This window comes from Varanus komodoensis, unplaced genomic scaffold, assembly GCF_004798865.1.
Source record: "Varanus komodoensis strain SLA01 unplaced genomic scaffold, ASM479886v1 scaffold38, whole genome shotgun sequence".
In the NCBI taxonomy this organism is placed as follows: domain Eukaryota; kingdom Metazoa; phylum Chordata; class Lepidosauria; order Squamata; family Varanidae; genus Varanus; species Varanus komodoensis.
Genome location: NW_025335909.1, coordinates 9,231,305 through 9,249,605, shown reverse-complemented (window position 1 = coordinate 9,249,605; position 18,301 = coordinate 9,231,305). Strand labels below are relative to the sequence as shown.

At 59.5% G+C, this 18,301-nt stretch overlaps 1 protein-coding gene across 1 annotated transcript in view; it reads right to left on the bottom strand.

Moving 5' to 3' along the window:
- GRK3 (G protein-coupled receptor kinase 3) overlaps positions 1–18,208 on the bottom strand; it is a 34,249-nt gene extending 16,041 nt beyond the window's left edge. The window contains exons 1-2 of the mRNA XM_044440434.1: positions 18,096–18,208; positions 9,312–9,388 (exon numbers count right to left, since the gene is read on the bottom strand). Of these exons, the coding sequence (XP_044296369.1) occupies positions 9,312–9,388; positions 18,096–18,208 (190 nt within the window). The remainder of the gene's footprint in view (positions 1–9,311; positions 9,389–18,095) is intronic.
- Between the last annotated feature and the right edge of the window lie 93 nt (positions 18,209–18,301).

Here is an 18,301-nt window from a genome sequence, read left to right as displayed (position 1 = left end):
AGCTGCCTGGGGCCATTTCCGCGGCAGAAACGCCTGGCTGGCGGGGCCCATCCTCCGGCTGAGACGTCCGTGCCTCGGGAGCCAAGCTCTGCTGGGCACGTCTCAGACTCCGACTTGCGCGTGGCCAAGGCGGGCACCATCCAGCCAGAGGCGCCAGGTTTGCTTGTGGCGCACAGCAACATTATGTGAGGTCGGCAAGGTGTCTCACAATGCATTAAAGAACTCGAGACATGGCTGTTCTTATTTCTGTTCCTCAAATAATGCGATTACAAGATCAATGGAGTCACAAAGGGAAGAAACCCGGGAGATCGGTTAGCGACTCGGAAAGCGCCGCTAAATGGCGAGCAGCCAAGAAGAGGAAGAGAAAAACACCCTGGCGGAGGAACGGCTGGCACGTGCGCAGGACGTCACGCCAGTGAATACATTAACTGCCTTAACTGGAGTTAGAATATGGAAAATTGTGGCTGTAAAGGAGTAGGAAGAATGCATAATATGTAATAAACCTCAAAAACTTGTACATGTAGAGTTGATAGTGCTGTAAAGGAAATTGTCCATTGAAATACAAATACTGAGGAATTCAAAATTTGATGCCCCTAATTATAAATGCACACATAGATGCTTCCTAATATTCCAAAAGGAGTCTGTGAGTCTGTCTGTCTGTGCCTTAGCTCTGGCACTGTGAGCCCTACGTACCTGAAATTTAGCATCCACACCCAGCAGCCCCTGCAGGTATGCATCTTGCGCTTGCTTCGTTTTTTTAAATGCATAATTAATTTCAGCTACCTTAAATATGCACATGTTCAACATCTGCAATACCATCTTCAGTCTGTAGGTGGCAAACCTTCCTACTGGTTTTGCAGCAGATAAAACATTTGACACCAGAAGGGGGTCTTCCAAAAAAGTAAGTCGTATGGTTGTCGTCCCCCAGCCCCCCCTCAGGAATGGACTGGACTGACCCCTCCCTCAGGGATGTATAAGGATGCCCCCTGCTGCCTGCACCTGTGGCTGCACTGAGATGGCACAGGCTTGATTGCACCCACCCCGGCAATTGTCTAAATTTGCTGGAAAGCTTTCCTGCACTGAAAGGAGGTCTAGTCCAAACTTGCGCATGTGCAGTTAATAAATGGATCCAAATGCATCTGTTCATCATGCACTGATTACATTCTATGTGTGTGGATTTGTAGATTTTAAACTGGTTAAAATACAGATTTCAATGAAAAATACTGCACAGCAAACCAGTTGGCTAGTCAGGCTCCAGGAAAGCTGGTTCTGCCACGCTATGGGGTTGCGTCAACGCAGTGCAGCTGCCGTGCTGGAAAAATCCATCTGGAACACCGAAATGCAAGAGGAATCACGCCAGAGACGCACCCAGGGGGGAGATGCCTGAAGCTTTTGCTTCCTCTTCTTTTGATTTATGTATTCCTTCCTTCCTTCCTTCCTTCCTTCCTTCCTTCCTTCCTTCCTTCAGCTTATATTCTTGCATCAATGAGTCCCAAGGACGCTCTAAGTGGATAATCGTGCCCGCGCCAGTCTTGCCCACAACCAGTGCTTATCACTCAGCCGTCCGACGGACGGTCGGGGCCCGAAGCCAGGCGCACCCACAGACCCGTGAAGAGAGGGCCCCAGCCACACGGCTCGGGCGCTTCAGCGCAAGCGCATGCAACTCGCGTCAGCAGGGCCGTCTTCCACACAGACCGCATGCGCTGCCGACACGCAAAATCGCTTTCCACTTAATGCGGCTGACTCAGACAATCATTCCAAACGAAGGCGCTTGAGGCGCGAGGAGCCCGTCCTGCCACCCGTGGGCGCCGCTGGTTCCCCCGACACACACCTCGCGAGCAAGCGAGCAAGCCAGCGGGATGCTGCATGCCACGCGAGAGAGCCGCCGGAGGGCGGGAGGAGGCCCCCGTGGGGTGCCGAGGCCCACGCTTGGCCCCCTCGTGCCACCGGGAGCACAGACGTTCCCACGGGCAAGCACCCGGGGCGTTTTCCCACAGAGCCACGGAGAGATGTTTGGATTCCCCACTCTGCAGGCAGCAAAGCGGCTAATTTGTTTTAGCAGGAGACAATTCCCAGCAGGGAGGAATGCGGATCCAGAGCAAACAGATGCGTCAGGAGGTGTTGGCTGGCATGGCAGGACAGCACCTCCGGCTTAATCCCCTTGGGAAACCGCCAAGAGGCCTTACCCAGGAGGAGCGGCCAGATGGTCACTTCCGCCGCCCGCCCGCCCGCCCGCCCGCCCGTCGGGAGCCGCACGGCCGCCTGGCTCGCAACACCCCCGGGCGAGGTCCCTCCGCTCCCACCGACACCTGGGCGAGCGCGGTCCGTGCAAGACGAGCGCCGTAACACAAGACGGGGCAGAAGGGAGCCGGCAGTGCGTCTCCCGCAGCACAACAGCGCCTGCCGGGGAGCCTCTGCTCCCGGACGCGGCCCCGAGCCCGGGGCCCACCCCACTGGGGCAGGCCTCGGCGCAGGCCTCAGCGCAGGAGTTCAGCCCCCCGCGGCGCTGCAGCTGGACCGGGAGGCCCCGTGCCCAGCAGCCGTGCTCGTCCAGCCCTCCCGGTCTGGGTGCCAGGCCCTGCTCCAACCACCGCCGACCGCTGCCCCAGACGACCCAACCCCATCCCAACAGGAAACGGCCAGGGGGAGCAAAGCGTGGGCAGCCGGGCGGAGGGAGGGCGCGAGCCCTTCGGCTCAAAGCCTCAAACAGGAGTCCTGGCCTCAAGGCGGATAACCCTCTCTCTTCTGCACAAGATTCCCACTGGTGGATCTCAAGGATCTAGTCAGAGCTGGAACAGAGGCCTCACCCGCAAGATGGGCCTCTGCCGGGAATTCTAGGCCCCGCTCAGAGCCCGGCCTTCACGCCACTCCGACAAGGAGATGCGAACGCCAGAGGCCCAGTGCATTGTGGCGATGAAGTCTAGCGTCGTCCCTCTCCGTGGCCGCGGCCTGGGGCCCTCCCTGCTGCAGATGCCCGTCTCCAGGGGCATGAAGCAGCCTGCAAGGGGTCCCACTGCTGCATCAGCAAACGCTGCGGTCGCAGGCGGCCTGACCCCCCCCCCAAGAGTGGGGCGCCTCTCCCGTGTGAGTCACGCACAGGAGCAAGTGGCACCCTCGCACACTACCGGCATATGTGGCTAATTAAAACACACACACAGGCTGAAAACACAATGGACGGAATATTAGCCTTGTGGAGTACTCAGAAAGACCAAGCCAACATACCCTTAAGAGTTGCCTGGCATTTGCTGAGGGATTTATGAACAGCCCCGGCTTTATTTGAATAAGTGCTACAAATATTTGCCGGAGGAATACTGTGATTTTCCCTGTGGGTCTTGCCAAGGCAGGTGTGTACTGTTTCGCAGGAAAGAACGGTCAGGAGGCATCACGTGTGTTAACACAGGGACGATAAAGCGGCGTTTTATTGTTTGTTGGCTGAGATGCTTCCCCTGCACTAGGAAGCACGCTCTGCGACCCACCCAGAGCCGGTTTCTCCGGGGCAGCCCCAGGGCCCGATCCCCAGGAAAGGCAGAAGTCTTCCCTGCGCTCGCTTAGTCCTGCAGGGCAGGCCACCGTTCAGGGCTCTCCTCCGAGGCTGTGCGCAACATGCCAGACGCAAGCAATTTAGTCGACAATCCAAAAAGACCCCCGTCAAAAAGTTGTTTTGCTTTGCTTTGCTTTACTCCTAAACTGGGGCGGACAACCCGCTGCTCCGCCACAGACAGTCCGCGGGGGAAACCAGGCCGGGATGCGCAGCCTGCGCTGCTGCCCGTCACGGTTCCGCCCCCGAGGCCCCGGCACCTTCCTCTGCCCCCTATAGCCCCCAGGAGGACCTCGCAAACCTGGCGACAGCCCCCAACTCAGGGGGCTTTGCAGCAGGAGTGAACGAATGAGGGGAGGGGCGTTCACAGCGGCTGCCCATCGCAGGGGCTGCGGCATCGGTCCCGCGGGCCTCAGACCAGCTGCCGGGAGCCCAGGCGGGAGGGCGCCTGCCCCCCGTGGCTGCTGGCGGGCTGTCGTGGGCACCTGATGGCCACTGGCCAACCCGAAGTCAGGGCAAGGTGGGCCTGGGCACGAACCAGCACAGCCCTCCCGGGCTAGGAACCGTGTGGCCCTCCCAGCCTCCCCCACCGCTGGCTCTGCCGGCGGGGCTGACGGGAGCCGAGGTCCAAGCATCCCCCACCACTGCCGTGCCGCGTTACCCACAAGCCCCCGCACGCCACCAGCAGCGGAGGCCCGGAAGAGGCACTGCCTCTCGCTAACAAACCTGCCCGCTTATTTTAGCCTCCTGAGAAACGACAGACAGTCGACCGAGAGACAAAAGGCCCGGTTGCCAGCGGAAGCCTCAGCCAGGGAAACGGATCCTTTGCTTCCAGTCGGGCTCCTTTTGCAGCGGCTGCGTTTCTAGGCCCCGCACGCTCCCTCCTCGCCAGCGCCTCGCTCCGGCAATGCAGCATCCTGCCCACAACGAGTGGGGCTGGGCTTGGGGCGCAGGGTCAGCCCGGTGCAGCCTGCAGGCGCGCAAAAGCGGCGACTGCTCCCCCGAGAAGCGGGGCCCGCCGGCTCCCTCCGGCCGGTGAGCGCCGCTGCCTCCGGTGACACACTGACCCGCCTGCAGCGAAGGGCCAGACGGAGCGAGCTGGGGGGGGGGGTTTCCTGGCTCAGCTCCGGAGAGCGGGGGGGGGAGGGCGATGGAGGGGCGTCCGTGCGCGTGCGGGTGGACACAACGCAGCAATCGACGGCGGAAAACATTCAGTGCCAACCTCCTCCATCTGGGTCAGTCTTTCCAGAGCAGTTTTCTTTTGGTTCGAGGTGAAACTCTTTCTTCTTTCTCCGCCTGTTTAAGTTGAATGGCTTGTTCTTGTACTGGTTTTCATTAGGATTTCTCGCTTGCTCTTCTTCATCATCATCATCATCATCATCATCTTCATCATCACTGTTGTTGTTAATAATATCCCTGTTTCCCTGCAAGGAAGCTAGGACGGCTTTCGCATCCTCCTCCTCCCAGGTTGGATCCCTGGCAGCGTTTCTGAGTGAGGGTGGGAAAGACCCTGCCTGAAACCTTCAGGAGCGGTGGCCGCCCCAGGAGAGAACAGGAAGCTGGCCGGACCGGCTCCTACTCCTTGTTTAAATGAGCCCTTTACTCAAATCCAGGGACCAGAATAGAACGTTATTTTCCTGGGAAGAGCTCTGGCTGGCAGAGCCAGGATCCTGCAACGCCAACTGCTCCTGCGAGAAGCGCGGACAAACCTCTACAGCTTCGCTGCTGCACCAGTGCCGAGTTTGGTGAGCCTGGGAAATTTGCCCCCGGAAATAAAACGCGCAAGGCCCCTTCCATAAGAGCGGCGCTTGAGGCAAAGAACATGGTGGAAGCCCAGCAAGACGCTGCTCCGCAGCCGGAGATGGAGCGGGGCCAGCGCAGGAGCGCTCTGCCAAGCTGAACAGACGCTTGTAGGAGGGCGGCTCTGAATCGGCAGGTGGAAATTCTTCCAAGCAGGGGAGGCTCAGCCAACGGAAAGGTCAGCAGAAGCTCCTCTCCGCACTTCTTCCTGGAGGTGCCCCTCCAGCTGCATGATTTCACTGCCTCTCCACAAAATGCCCTTCGAATTAGCGGGAGTTGAAAACGGCCCCTGGACAGAGGAGGGACCCAGGGCTCCAGCCGGACGCTTCCTCCTCGGCAGGCCAGCACCACCGGGAGCCCTCCAGGGGACTGAGACTTTCACTCCCAGGAGTGCCGGGCATGCTGGGGGGCTTGGTCCGAGCCCCCTGGAAGGGGAAAGCTGACCTAAGGCGACCCATTCTGGCTCTGAGAGCCAAATCAGTGACCACGCGTGAAACTTGCAGACAGACAGTGCAGGCCACGTGCCGGCGCTTCACAAGGGCAGAAACAGGGCCCACGAAGCGAACAGGCGTTGGACCAAGCGCCCAGCTCCCGGTCTCTCCTGTGGCCGAGCCAAGGCCTGCGGGAAGCCCCGAGCGGGACCCGAGGGCAGGGCCGGGTCGCAGTCCAGCAGCAGGCTGCGAAGGCCGAGCAGCACCCCGATCCCTCCGAGCCCCCCGGCATCCCGTCGGCGGCATGGCAAACACACTGCCCGGTCAAGCCCCCCCGCTACCCCTTCTCCCACCTGCAGACTGTCTGCCTGCCGGGCAGGCCTCCCTTCCTGCTGCCGCCTGCCGACCTTAATATGGAGAGCCGGGCAGAATTACGATCCGCTCCCCCCCGAACGCACGAGCGCCCACGGCAACGGCACCGCACGGGCCCAAGACGCCTCTGGCGCGATTTTGGGAGCGCTGGCCGGCGCAGAGGCAGACCAGCCCATCTCACAGGCGCTGGCACAGCCGCGGCCTCCACCGACGCCACACAGTTACGCTGGCATCCCTGCCAAGGAGGACCCTGCCCTGGGGTGGGGGGAGTGTCCGCCAACTGTCCTCCGGCCTGCGCAAGGCGAGGCTGACCTTGCCAAGCAAGACAGCCGTGCTCTTGCTTGTCCGCAAACAGCTGGCGGTCTGAGCTCTGCTTCCGCGGGGCTTTTCCACCGTTTGTAAAGGGTTGTGGTATTTCAGGACGAAGCCCGAGTGTTAACGACATCGAGTGGCCCTGCACGGCCTCAAAGGAACACTTCTGACGTCAGAAAGGCGGCATAAAAATAAACATAAATATTATTGTGCACATAAAAGCCGTCCCATTTCTTGGGCTAGGAAGCAAGACTCTGGGATCTGCACGATGCTCATCAGCTATGCGTATATCTTCCATAACTAATTCCTCCCGTCCCCGACCTGGCAGGAACGTAGGAGCAGAAACCCTTCTGGCTGGCACGGCCCCACGTCCGGAGGCTGGGGAGGCCTGTGGATCCTGCTGCTTCTAGCCAAAGGGGCAAAGAGAGCTGCCAACCGCGCTCTCTGACCAGCATCCCTCCCTTAGAAAGCCTTGGCTAGAAAGATCAATAATTTCATTCATATTTGTTATCGTGCAACCGGCACGGCCATTCATCCAAAACATATTTTTAATGCAAATAAAAAATATGTACTGCTGCCTAATTGCAAATTGCTTAGAAACTGAGGCCTGAGGCTGAGGCCCTGTGCAGTTAAGGATCACGTACTGCCTGTACAGGAAGAGGCAAAACGAAACAGACAAGCAAAGCAAGCCAGGCGAGAGCATCTTCTCCCGACGAGAAGCCCCGTGCCGTCCAGCTCATCTGGACACAAACAGGATGCGGAGAGGAGCAGGAGGAACTACAGCTGCACTTCCCCTTCCGTCGCCAGGCTCTGGAGGAAGCAGCCTGCTCTGGGACGAAGGAGACACTGGCTTAATCGCCGATGAAAACAGCGCTCCGGATAGAGGCGCTGCCCGAGGGCTCGCCCACTCCCAGGAGGCAGGACGAGAGCAAGGCCTTGGCCGGCACTCCAGGGGCAGAGCATGAGGAGGGTGCAGGGTCCCCACACAGCGCAATCCCCTAGGAAAGGGCCCCATGCAGCCGGTCCCGGCAGGCCGCTGCCACGCTCAAAAGCGGCCTGGAGCAGCCGTGCGTGCGAGCCGGCAAAGTGCTTGCTTGACTCGGCTCAGAGGGGAACCAGAAAATTGCTTGCCGCTCCCACTCCTCATCTGGGCTACACATTTTCTATCCGTCGCGTGTCTGTTTGCTGCCATTCCCCTGGTCACAAATAAGGAAATAAGCAGAGGCCTGTTCTCCTTCTGGAACGGTGCTTAAGCGAGGAGGCAGAAGAGCGGCAGATCTTGCGAGAAGCGGCCAAATCCCCCGTTTTTGGACACCGTCCTGAGTGGCCTCGACAGTCGAAAGCGGCAGGCCCGTGCCGCGAGCCGAGAGGCAGCGCAGGGCGACCCCGCTGATGCTCCGACCCCGGCATCTGCATGCGAGCGCGGAGCGGGGCCACGTGCGGGTCGGGAGCGCAGGGCCAGCAGCACACAGACGACCCGCAGCCGCTTCTCCTTTCCACCCGCACCAGGCGAGGCCGTGGAAGTGCTCCAGACAGGCGGATGGGCAGACCAGGAGGGCCACGCATACGGCACCAATTCTGGCCCCCTTCCCTTTATTCATTTATTCATTTATTTCCCGATTTATATCCTGCCTTTTTCCTACGAAGGGCTCAAGGCAGCGTACATCTCCTCCTCCATCTTATCCCAACAACAACAACCCTGTGAGGTGGGTTGGGCTGAGAGACTGTGACTGGCCCAAAGTCACCCAGCTGATGCCACGGCTGAGCGGGGACTCGAACCCGCGTTGTCTGAGTCCCAGTCCCAGGCTCTTCACCACCACACCACACTGGCCCTCACGGGCTCCCTCTCCGCTTCCAAGCCCAATTCAAAATGCTGGCTTGAACCCAGAAAGCCCTACACGGATGGGGCCCCAGTGCTCAGAAGGCCTCTCCCGACAGCAACCTGCCCAGCACTGCGATCGAGAGCGAGGGCTTGCTGGCTCTGGGAGAGGCGCGGCGGGGGCAAGGAGGGGGCCCCTCCGCAGGTGGAACCAGCTCCCCAGGGAGGCCTGCCTGGCCCCCGCTCACTGCCAGCCCGGGAAGGCCTTCCAGGACGAGGCACCGCGTCAGCCCCGAGTGAGGCCCTGGCGAGTCTTATCCGCCGCCGAACAGCTGTCCTTGCATTAATGCATGTGAACCACTGCAAGCGCTTTAAATCTGGTTTGAAAATCTGGGCGTGTAGTTTTTACGGCTGCTTTTATTAGCTGTACATTACATTACATTGCACTTGGTGTGCTGCTGTAAACTCCCAGAGAGCTTCAGCTATTTGAGCACTACAGTAAAATAAATAAACGCCAAGTAGACTCAGCATTTGGCCAACAATACTCAGGTTACAAGGAGCTGCGGGAAATTGCTCCCCTCTTCGGATCTGCTTCAGGTTTCAGCAACTTAAATAACTTCTCACTCCCAAGGGGAAGTGAACTGTCTCTGATGATGATGATGATGAGGATACTCTGCTTCTACCCTGCTCTTTTCCTCTAGCACAGAACCTGAGCCAGCCCACGTGGCCCCGCTCCTTTCCACTTTCCCCTCACAGCAAAACTATGAGCTGGACAGGCCGGGACTCGGTGAGGGGCCCAAGGTCACCCACCGAGTTTCAGCACCAAGTGCGGACGAAACCCGGATCTCCAGAGCCGCCGTCAACCGTCTACGCTGCCCCTTGTCCTAGGAAACGATCTTTCTTGCTCTGCCCGTTGAGCACGTTTGCCCCACACTTCCTCTGGGAAGACACACACCTGGGCCCCAAGAATCCTTGAGTTGGCAGCCACCAAACAGATCGCCAGCGTAACGCGGGGAGAAGCCCACACGCAAGGACTCACCGATCTTCTGGCCGAAAATCTTATCAAACGTTAACTCTCCTCTCTCCTCCAAATACTTCTGCATCACACTGCGGATACTGAAAGAAAATTAAATGCAAGTAAATTATTGCCTTGTTGAGGTAGCTAGAAGGAAAGAACGATGCAGTGAGCGGAGCCCATCATCCCCGGCTCCAGGAGACTCTGGCTCAGGCTAAGAAGCTGCACAACCCTTAAATCAACCTGGGGGTTTCTGGGATTGTGTTTCCTAAAAGAAATGACAACTTCCCACCTGCATAAACAAACCGCCTATAAAACATCCCTCTATATTCCACCACATTCTTTTAACACGTGGTCACTTCTAGAACCTTCAATGAAGTTATGCAGAATGGAAGCAAAAAGCAGCCAAACAGGAAAAACAAAAACGGACCGAAGCCTGAAGAGTGAGAACTTTCCCCTCATTTCCTCGCTGTGAACTGAAATTGTGCCCCACGGAAGATGCCACACGCAAGGACGTTGCGCTGCTTGTGTCTTCCGGCAAAGCTGCGGGTGAGCAACACGGAGGGGCGGGGGGGGTGTAGGGTCAGCCTCCTGCCCCTGTTGACACCAGCCCCTAAGAGACGCGCCTGCTTGGTCTGCAAAGCAACAGAAGGGGGGTGAGACAATCCCAGGACCGCCCCCCCCAGCAAAGAGGCAGCTCCTCCGAATCGATGCTGAAAAACGGAGGAATTGACTGGCAGGGGCAAGCGGCGCGATGTGCTTGTACCCCTGTGGGGGGCACCGATCGTGACACGCTCAGGTAGAGGAGGAGCTGTCGCCTGCATCACCACCGAGCGCCTTCCTAGCGGTGCCACAGTGACCGAGCCCACGGAGCCGCACGCGCAGGCCACTGCCCCGCTGGCGCAGACGGGGGCACAACTGGCGTGCAGCATGGACCGGTCCAGCCTCGGCCGGGAGGAGCATCCCCTGGGGAGGCCCCGCACACAGGCAGGCGCTTCCCTCGCATCCACGTCGCCAGGCGGGGGCCTTGTGGCACTGGAGACGCCGCCAAGCATTTAAAATCCATTATTAAGTTTATCTGGCACCAATGCAGGGAATGATCTCGGGCGTTCCGCCCGGAGTCGGAAGCTGTTGAAACGAGGGGAAGCTACCATGAAGAGTGTTCCCCCTCCAGGCGGTCTCTGAGGAAAGCGGGGGGGGGGGCAGAGGGCTGAGACTGCTCCTGCCCCATCCGGGCGGGCGGGCGAGCTCGCCATGGTCCCTGCAGCCCAGAGCTTGTCCGGCCTCTTAGTCTGTTTTCGTATTTTGTATTTTGGAAAATTTCCTACCAAGCTGGATTGTATTTTGCTCCCTGGTCTAGGAACGGTCATGAACCACCCAGAGAACATAGAGAGGGCAAAGGAAAGCCCTGACCGGATCAGCTTCCACGTCCCTCTGTCCCTCGCTGTACGTGCCTCTCCCAAGCCGCCCCTTTGTCTACCAGCTGCGGGCCTCTCCTTCCTAATGTGTAAGAAATTAGGGCAATTAATACAGTGCTCTCTGTCATTAGACCAGCAAAGCACGGAGGCAGATAAGCGCCTGGGCACTTAAGCCTCGCGCTGCAGCTCGCCCCAGGAGATCGGGAAGTAGGCCAAGGCTGTGCGCAGTCCGTCCCTCATCCCTCCCTCGCCCCACACTGGCTGCGCCCTCCAGGAGGGGCCCCTGCGTGTGCACAGGCCGCATCGCAGTCACCCCTGTTTTCCCTGCAACGGGCACCGCAAACATCCTCCCAGATTTTGCAGTGGCCTCTTCAAGCTCATCCGAAATCCCGTTTTTGTTCCAACCTGTTTCATGTTGTGGTGCTTTGCTCCGGGAGCCTGTAGAGGGATCGGGTGAACGCACATAAACTCTTCCAAAGTTTAAAAAGTGGCCTGGTCATGGTGGCTGTGGGGGGGAGAGGAAGAGGAGGGCAGAGGCAGGGCCGGCACGAAAAGCCGCCGCCTGCATTAGAGGCCTGCAACTAGAGACCTCCTGGCCAAATCCTGCCTCTACGGGACACTGCTCAGCCCCCCCGAAATGCCGAACTGGGGCACACAAAGGGTGCGCAGCAGAGGGATGTGTGGCCGGCAGGAACTGGCCAGGGCATCTAACAGGGAAGCGGGCTGGGACACTCAGTCGCCCCTCCAGGGAAGGCAAAGCTAAGGCGAGGCGCGGAAAGCTGATCGGGGCTCTTTGCGCATCAGGCGGCAGCTCTCCAGGAGCGCCCCCTCCGCCTGCCTCTCTTCCCCAGAGACGGCAAGCTCTGAGCTGGGGCCCCAGCAAGCAGAACGGGCGCTCTGCCACCAAACGGCAGCCCTGTTTTCGAGCACGCGAACACGGCGGAACTAAAAATCCACCGAGGACGCCAATGTACTGCCTCCCCCTCCCGACCAGCCCAGCAGCTCCAATCCTGCCATGAACTGGGATAATCAAAGGTGCTGAGAGCACTTCAGGCAATCCCATAAGCTGGATGTGCACTTAACGGCTGCGGTGTTTTTCCCCTTCTCTGCAACCGGCAATAACTGAGCGGCTGTTTCGCTGACCATCTGCATATCTGATTTGCTGAACCACAAGAAAGAGGGAAGCGAAGAGCCCCGTCAGGCACCACTGACTAATGGGCACTCGCTCAGGCACGGACTCCGTCCAGCATAAATCTTCTTTTCTTCCCTAGGTGGGAGTCAGTGTCAGACTTTAGTTTCTGCCCCCCCCCCCCCGCACATTTGTTTTCCTTTCTGGGATTCAGTGCGCACAAGCTGGATGCTTCGTTAAATCTACAGGGTGTGCTTAAGAGTGCCAACAGCAGTATCTCAGTTCCTCTGAACTCAACTCCAGCTCTCTCTCTGCGCGTCTTTTCACCCCAGGCTTAAGGGGTTTGTTTAAATGAAAATGCATTTGATTTTCCTGAAGTAAACAATAAAACCAGCAGAAACGGTGTTTCGAGGAGATTACAAAATGAACAGGGACATTCATCAAGCATATTCTTTGGCAAGGCAGCCAAAACAGGAGCTTGCGCTGGAGTGAAGGAGCAGACGCGCCCGGTGCCGGGCGGATAAGGGAGCGGGCGGCGCAGGGCCGTGGCGAGGGCGCATCAGTCCGGGACGCCTCTGACCACGTGGCTGCAGGGCTTCAACACCGGGCGTGCAGGGCAGCCTTGGTGCCGGCGCTCCGTGCTGCCGAATTGCTGAGCACGCAGAGGGCCCCGCATTTTGCAGCCAGCCGTGGCTTGGCGTTGGCTGGAGACTTCCAGCTACGTACGGACTATCTGCATGCCTCTGCAGCTGTACCCAGCTGCTTAAGACACTCTTTCCGCGTGATCTGGGGGCATTACAGTCACGAAGCCAAGCGGCATCTCTTCCGGAGCCCAAGATGGCAGAATCCCTGGCAGCAGCCAGCGAGCGTGTTCCACTCTGGAGGGCACCAGGTGGGTAAGACTGCTCTAGAAGACCTGGCAGACACTTGAAATCTCAAAAACAGGGCAGGGTCTACCACTGCCCCTTAACAGCATCCCTTGATCAGGCGAGCAGGCAGCGGGAGCTGAAATGGGCCGATGCACACGCACCCGATCAGCACTTGGGGCTTCCGGTTCCCATCCCAGCTTTCGGATCTCAAAGCTTACCAGCCCCCACCTGACAGCACCGCCTCCCTTAAAAGTGCCATAACCTCAAAGGGCCCACATTATCTCTGGTAGGACAAGCTTCCCCATCCGGGCCCTAATGAGCTCGCAGTTCAGTCGCAACAGCGGGGGCTCTCACATTTCCATGGCGCAATCGAAGCGCACACAGCTTCGGCGAGGACTGGACTTATCTTGGGGAAATGAGACCGAGAGCAGGTACCGCGGCTTTGCTGGCGGCAAGCTCACGGTGAGGCAGCCAAAGAGTCTGTGCCATATTTCTTTGTGAGAGATAATGTCAACGGGACACAACGTTGTCGCCCGCAGACACCTGCCACCGATAATGGCCGCCCAATTTACAGCCCTTTGGTTTTTGCATTGAAAGCAAGAACAACACGGAACAGCAAAGCCCAGAAAGGGCTCCGCGGAGGAGGTCGCTTCCGAGGACCAAAGCGCCGGAGTGCCGCAAGAGGCAGCGCCAGCCCTGCCCCTGGCGGGGCCCGGGCACCCCGATCCCCACTCGGCCAGAGTTCTGCATCCACTGGGCCCGCAAACGCCGCTTGCCCTCGTCCTTGCTGGATATAAAGCATCTTATGCACCTCAGAACAGCTGAGATATAAACCTGGAAAGCTGGCAGGTCGAGTCGCTTTCATGAAGCTCTCCAAGAGGCTGCAGCGCTCAGCTTAAAGATCTATTTTATCGCCACTTCAGCTGAGCTATCGGTTCGCTGATCCGGCCTGTCTACTCTGACCTTCGCCAGCCTGGGGCCCTTTTGAGGCGGTGCCTGCAATTCCCAGCATTCCCAGCCTTGCTGGCTGGGAATGCTGGGAGCAGTGGCTCTTCATCTCGCACCATCCTGCCACCTGCTAGCATTTCGTTAACCGAGAGACCGATCGCGAGACGTTCTACAATGCAAAGCTGGCATCTAACCCTCAGCCGCAGCTCTGCCGTGCCACACTCTCCCCGCGCGGAAGCCGGTGGAACTGCCCCACCAAGACCAGCTCACTGGCCCGGGAGCCCGGCAGGCAGCCCAGGCTCCAGCAGGTCACTCGCAGCCCAGGGGCCTTGAGGTCACGGCCTGAGCCGGGGCCTGGGCAAGCCGGGCAAACCCTGTGGAGGGACCGGGCTGCGGAGCGAGCAGAGGGCTTCTCCGGAGGGGACGCTCGCTCGGAGTGCAGAGCAAGTGCCCCGCAGGATGTGCCCCTTCTGACGGCACCGGCTCAGCCTGAGAGCGGGAGGGAGGGGAGGCTGCCGGCCGCCTCGGGCAGCGTCACCTGCGCCGCACACCTGCTGCTCCTCGTGCCTCGGGCGCCTGCCCGTGTCCTGCCGGCACTGCACTGCTCGCGCGCGCACACGCACTTCTGTCATTGAGACACCTGCGAGACCCTGAGATGAGAAGTCAGCGGAAGCGGCGCGGCGAGGCGAGGCGAGGCAGGGGCAGCGGTTCTGCGCGGAGGAGAGGGAGGCGGAGGAAGAGAGACCGGCTGCCAAAGACACAGCCCACGAGCTGCTCTAAGTTCGTCTGCACACATCTGTGGCAGGACGCTCTGGTGGAGGAAGGCTCCTCCAGAGGACATGCAAAGGACAACCTGGAGGGCACCAGGGGACTGCAGAGTCGCAGTTGCGCGGGCACCGCCGTTCTTTCACATCTCGGCTCCTGCAGCCATTTCCCAGAGCAAAGGCTACCATCTCCCTGACCTCCCAGCAGAAGTGCCTGCTCGCCTCTCTCATCTTGCCTAACTAGGAACCCAACAGACGTGCCTGCTTTGGGTGTGAGTTACCCTTACCCTACTCTGGCTCTGCCCTACAACCCCCACCCCAGCCCAGCCAGCAGAGGGCAGCCCAGCACAGCCGGGGGGGGGGGACCGGAGGGGCAGGCAACCCACAGCAAAATTGAAACAGCTCGGTCTCAGCAACGGGAAGGCTGCGACAACCTTCCTCCAAGATGGCGACCTCCCGTGCTGACGCCCGAGGCCCACACGCCTTGGGGAGGAGGTCAGGCTGGCTGCCCTGCTGCACCCCAGGAATATTCCTATCGCACAAGGAGCCAGCTGGCACATGAGCGCAAACCTGAGCTGTGCTCCCCACTCCCTTCCCTGCCACGGCAGACTGCCAGACCCTGTCGCTAAGCATCACACCTGAAGGACCACCCGTTCCCGTGCAGCCGCACCTCTTAAAGGGGCTTGCTACTCCTGCAGCCAGCAGTCGAAAACGCGGATGCCACGGAGGTTTTCAAGAACGTGCGCACATACACTTGGGAAACAGCTCTGGAACTGAAGGATGGGAAAGGAGAGCTTTTTCTCCCACAAACACTGTGCTCCTGAACCAAACCAAACCAAACCAAACCAACCTGGCAGCTCAGCTCTCGATCCCAGCCACGCTAGAGTTGCCTTCTTTGCTGCGTGGCACTGCAGGAGTGGCGGGCAGAGAGGCTCCCTCCCCGTCCGGGTCTCCGTCGAGGACTGCATCAGTGCAGTCCTCCCTCCGGGAGCAGGCGGGCGCTGCCTTTCCTCACAACAACCTGGGTCGCGAGCATCGTCATCCGGCTCGCGCACGGACCTGGGCTCAGGCCAGCCTGGCAGCAGAGAAACACCTGCTTCTGCGCCCAGAGTGCCCAGAAGCCCCTTTCCCGGAGAGCTCAACGTTACGACCACCATTCACGGAGATTTCGGGGACTGAAAGCCCAGGACAGGAGAGGATGGGAGGATGCGCCGTGCATGACCAGACAGACCCCCAACATTCACGTGCGAAAGCATGTGGGGGCTCCAGCAACACTCGCTCCACAATGCAAGGTTGCCCACGCCCAGCCAGAGCCCGGCCCCGATCCCTGGGCCGGCTGCTGGTCCCTGCGCACACGTTTACGCAGAGGCAGCAGTGCTCAGCCTCTGGACTGGCAGAGTCCCACACGACAGGAAGGTGGCTGGTGCAGCGGGTCCTTGCCCTGTGCCGCGCGGGGGCCACGAGGATCATGCGCGCACGCAACCCCTTTTCTGCCGTGGAGCTTGTGCCTCACAGTGTAACTGGCTGCGATTCCCCCTGCCAGAAATGTGGCTGCTTGAAACGGACACAAGGGAATCGGGAAGACGCCTCCCACGGCCTCTCCTTGGCATGCCTGCTCCGAGTCGATGGCGCAGAGCACGCGTGCAGAACACATCTCAGGCGGGGGAACTTTTCAGCAGCCGCCTCCCAGGGCGTGGGAGGGGGCTGAAGGCAAAGCGGGGAGGGCCAGAATCCCCCCCATACGGCACCTCGTGGTTTGACGGCCGGGGGCGCAGCCTTGGGAGAGGCTGGCTACCCCCTGGAAACTGCGGGCCAGCGGGAGGGGACGTGGCCCTCCGGAAGGCTCGGAAGGGCAGGACGGGGCCCCAGGATGCACTCGGCCCTCAGCTGTGGGCTCCCCACTCCCAGAGCCACCTGCAGGAATCAGCCACGCTCTTCCTGCGGGGGGAGGCTGAGGCACTAGCTAAAGCCTGATTTATGGGGCTGATGAGCTTGGGGAGGTGTGAGCTGTGCGGAAAAATACCCGTTAAGGAGTAGCGCAGATGCTGCGCGGTACGGGGAGGGAACCAGCCTCACGCCTCTCCCCACTGACCTCATCTGCCACTTCTGGCCCCCGGCCAGTCCTTGTGCCTGTCTCCTTGGGATGCAGTTGGCTGGAATCTTGAATGGCTGAGATTAAACGCAAAACAAAGTCCCACTTAGAAAAGGAGGTACAAGTCATGGGCGATGCCAATTCTATGGGAACAGATAGCATCTCGGCTGCCTTTTCGTCATTTCTCTGGCGAGGCATCAAATTAGAGGGCAGCAGGTGAGCGAGGCAGTTTGGTTCCGTATCTTCAAGACATCTAACGGGGGCAGGGGGGGATCAGTGGTCCAGATACCAGGCTGCAGGTGCCACGTGAGGACATGGAGAACTCTGGGAAGGTAAATCTCTAGTTGTTTTCGACGTCAGGTGAGGCTGGGCCGGGCCCCTCCGGAGCAGAAACCAGCAGGCACAGAGGAAGCGCCTCACATACTTTTCCACGCTTACACCGATTTTCTTGGAACAGGAAGGGCGCGTGGGATTATTCTATGCTGCCCTTTAATTGCAACTCTCCTTGGAGTAGGACTTCAGTTTTTAATCTTGGCCATTCAAGATTTTAGCCAACTGCATCCCAAGGAGACAGGCACAAGGACTGGCTGGTGGCCAAAGCCGGGGGGGGGGGGGGCGGAGATCTCAATCTGCAGGAAAAGAATGCAGGGACATTTGAAGTGTGCAGGGTGAGTGCTCCAAATTGTTTACGCCGACTGGCAAGGTGGGAGGGAAAGCTGCTACGGGGCAGCAGTTTGCAAAGCTCTACAAACGCACAGCATACAGGCCTCGTCACCATTTCTCAGACAATTACATTCAATCAAAAGGAAGAAAGAGGGGGGAGTACCTTGGTTCCAATCCCGGCAAATGCTTTATGGGGGGGGGGCTTCTTGATGGCTCAAGTACACAACTGTGGATGTCACCTAAGGTGACAACACACCCCCCTCCCTGCATGTGCCTACAATTATTATGATCAGTTAACCAACACGCTTAATTAAAAAAAATGAAGAAAGGCAGATATTTCAAGAGTCCAGTGAAGTCAAGGGCTTCGCTGCACACATCTGTGCCAGGGGTGGGGGGGGGGATACCCTGGGATGCATTACAGGGACAGAATAAGGTCATCCCCCCCCCCAACCTGCAATGAAAGTAAAATGAGGATTGGATCAGGGGAACGCAAAATCCAGAAGGGCTCTTTGAGGGTGTGCCCCATATGTGGGCATTTCAAGTGGACCAATTTGTAGGGAGGGGCAAATAAATGCACTTGAGTTGCCAGGGGGGTGAGAGCCTCTGATGCTTGTTGTGGGTCCCATCTGGGGGGGAGGCTGCTACCCGAGACGATGCTATGAAGCAGAAATGGGCTCTTTCCTTCCCTTCCCCCCTCCCCCCCCCATAAGCGGCTGCAAAAATACCCGGCCCTTGAGGGGGCGGGCAGGGACATTTCAAGGCCTGCCGAGAATGGGGAGAGCGGCGCGGCCGAATTTACGCCCCGCCATCCCTTGGCCGGGGGGGGGGGTCGGGTCCCCATCCCCTACAACACTGACCTCAGGGGTACGACCCCCCCGGGCCGGCACCTGTCCCGTCCCGTCCCGGGGGGGGCGCGGGGGCTCACCTGGGCTCGGGCAGGGCGATCTTCTTGCTGGCGCGGGCGGCGGGCGAGCTCTTGCTCTTCTCCATGGCCATGAGGTAGCTCACGTCGGCCAGGACGGCCTCCAGGTCCGCCATCCTGGCCGCCCAGGGCCGCGGCGGGCGCCTCGCTCCCCGCGGGCCGCCCCTCGCCCGGCTGGCCCGGCCCGGCCCTGCGCGGCGGGCGGCGAG